Genomic DNA, 3,250 nt, shown 5'->3' on the forward strand with positions numbered 1-3,250 from the left:
TCAAGTATGGGAACTAATACCAAAACCCAAAAATAAATCAATTGTAGGAACCAAATGGGTGGTTAGAAATAAGAAGGATGAAAATGGAGTTGTTGTAAGAAATAAAGCTAGGTTAGTAGCACAAAGATATAATCAAGAAGAGGGAATAGATTACGATGAAACTTTTGCACCTGTAGCAAGAATGGAAGCTATTAGGATGCTCTTAGCCTATGCTGCCCATAAGGACTTTAAGTTATATCAAATGGATGTGAAGAGTGCATTTCTTAATGGATATATAAATGAAGAAGTATATGTCAAACAACCTCCAGGGTTTGAAAATTCTAAACATCCAAATCATGTATTCAAATTGACAAAAGCTCTTTATGGTTTGAAACAAGCTCCAAGAGCTTGGTATGAGAGATTAAGTAAGTTCTTACTTAAAAATGAATTTACAAGAGGAAAAGTTGATTGTACCTTATTCATTAAAACTAAAAGCAAAGATTTGTTACTAGTTCAAATATATGTAGATGATATTATATTTGGAGCAACAAATAAAGATCTATGTAAAGAATTTGCCACATGTATGCAAAAAGAGTTTGAGATGAGTATGATGGGAGAATTCAATTACTTTCTTGGATTACAAATTAAACAAGCAAGAAATGGAATCTTTATAAATCAAACTAAATACATTAAAGACATGCTAAAAAAGTTTAATATGGAAGAAAGTAAACCCATAGGAACTCCTATGAGTACTTCAACTAGTCTTGACAGAGATGAAAAAGGGAAACAAGTTGATACAAAACATTATCGAGGAATGATAGGAAGCCTACTCTATTTAACAGCAAGTAGACCAGATATTATGTTCAGTGTATGTATGTGTACAAGATTTCAGTCAGCCCCAAAAGAATCACATCAAACGGCAGTAAAAAGAATTCTTAGGTATCTCCTAGGTACACTTGAACTAGGTTTATGGTATCCAAAGGAATCTGGATTTGAAATGATTAGTTATTCAAACGCAGACTTTGCTGGATGTAAAATAGATAGAAAAAGTACAAGTGGAACATGTCATTTTCTAGGACATTCTCTAGTTTCATGGTCTTCAAAGAAACAAAATTCTGTAGCACTATCCACAGCAGAAGCAGAATATATTGCTGCAGGAAGCTGTTGTGCTCAAACTTTATATATGAAACAACAATTAAAAGATTTTCAAATACAGTATCAAACTATCCCTATAAAATGTGATAACACAAGTGCTATTAATATCTCAAAAAATCCAGTATCTCACTCAAGAACAAAACACATTGATATAAGACATCATTTCTTGAGAGATCATGTACAAAATGAAGATATAGAACTAGAATTTGTGAATACACATGATCAATTAGCAGATATTTTTACAAAACCGTTGTCGGAAGAAAGATTCATATTTATAAGAAGAGAATTGGGCATGCTTCATAATCAAGAAGTTAATTAGGGTCTGTTCTAGTTGGCAGGTGACTGCCACCAAGGTACCAGGCAACTGCCTAGCCACTGTCTTTTAAAATTCCACAAAGATAGGCGGCTGCCACATTGAAGCAGGCGACTGCCTCGCGGCGGGTAGGGTTTAAAACCCTATTCTAAGTCATTTTAAAACCCTCCAGGCACCTGACCATTCATTCTTCTCTCTAAAACCCTTCTTCTCCATCACTTTCCATACAAAAATCTCACTCAAAACCATCCTGAAACCTAGCATCAAATCCTTTTCCCACACAAACACCAAACCTAACTTCAAATTTCCTTGATTTTTTTTCTTCATCTGAAAATGCCTAGACAAAAATATGTTGGTGTTAAAGGATCCTCATCTTCCACAAGAATCAATAACGATAAAGTGGAGAAATGGTTGGTTACTCCACACGCCAAGCACCTCTACCGAAAGCAAATTGCTTCAGCAGACTCGATATTAGGTAAGGTACTCGACGTAATGTTCTTTAATTCAAATTTTCAAGAAATCTTGGAACTTTTCAAGGATATTGGATGGGATAAGTTCATCACCTACCAAGCTAAAGGGTATTATCCTAATGTTGTACGTATTTTCTATGCAAATATGGAGTGATATGAAAATGGAATCAAAACAAATATGATTGGAAAAGAGATTCAACTAAATCCCATATCTTTGGGAAAAATTCTACGAATTAAGCCAAGGGATTTTGAGATTCATATTCTTGAGAAGCAATGGATTATGGCTCAAGGTTTCACGCCACAAGAGTTTTTGCCACTAGTTATGACTGACATTCCAGTAAACTTTGGTCATCCTCCACTTTATAAGCAACTCAGTTTGAAAGCCCTCATTTTGCATAAGATCATTACATACAATATTTTACCACGATCTGGTTCGCACGATCACATTTCATTTTTGGATTGTTTTGTTATGTGGTGCATCCTCAAAGGGAAAAAGTTGGATCTTCCAAGCTTGATTATTCAGTGGATTATTATGAAAGTTGATGCTCCCCGTGTTGTCTTACAATATGCGGGAATGTTGAATATGGTTTTTGCCATTTCAATGTTTTAACTCCATCATTCAACTTTACTAGCAAGACATATTACGATATCTTTATTGATACTGTTTTAAAAAGAATGGGCTATAAGAATTATCCTCAAGGATGGTTCATAAAGGACATAGGAATATCCCATCTGCACCACCTTCATCCTCATCTATCCACACAACTTCAGTTCAACTTGCTGAAGACACTCCTTCATGGTTTGTTCCATTTTTCAACCATTATACGACATTCAGTGGTGATATGAGATCTGGTCTTGGTATTTTGCAAGAAAAGGTTACGTCCATAGAAACCCACTATTCACAAATTGATAAATGGGTTGAAAAGATTGAGCAACAATTAGCTAGCTCCTCGAAAGGAAAATCTCCTATGAGTATCAGCTCTGCTACTTCTAGTGAGGATGAATCTAGAGAGCAAGAAGAAGGAGAAGATGACAGTGATCAAGAGGAAGGACAGAATGAATCTGAAGAACAAGAAAAAGAAGATGAAAGTGAAAATATGGAAGCTTCTGACTGATTTTTACTTTTATGTGTTTTTATGTATTCAAGTTTTATCGGCTATGCAACCTTTGGTGTTCTAGAACTACTATTTTGACTTGAAGTATTTTCTCTGTTTTTCCTTGTTCCCTCCTTTTTGATAGATGTCCAAAGGGGGAGAGAAAGTTGTAGTGCAAAAATATGAAGTATGTTTGTGAATTTTAATGAAGTTTTTTTTCTAAATATACCATGCTTTTT

The 3,250-nt window shown here is 34.7% G+C and overlaps 1 protein-coding gene across 1 annotated transcript; it reads left to right on the plus strand.

The window, feature by feature from the left end:
- The first annotated feature begins 2,618 nt into the window (after nt 1-2,618).
- On the plus strand, nt 2,619-3,032 carry LOC131143855 (uncharacterized). The gene has a single exon (XM_058092221.1). It carries the CDS (start codon nt 2,619-2,621, stop codon nt 3,030-3,032), a length of 414 nt encoding a protein of 137 aa, XP_057948204.1.
- Nucleotides 3,033-3,250: the final 218 nt, after the last annotated feature.

This window comes from Malania oleifera, chromosome 12 (genome assembly GCF_029873635.1).
Source record: "Malania oleifera isolate guangnan ecotype guangnan chromosome 12, ASM2987363v1, whole genome shotgun sequence".
In the NCBI taxonomy this organism is placed as follows: Eukaryota; Viridiplantae; Streptophyta; class Magnoliopsida; order Santalales; family Ximeniaceae; genus Malania; species Malania oleifera.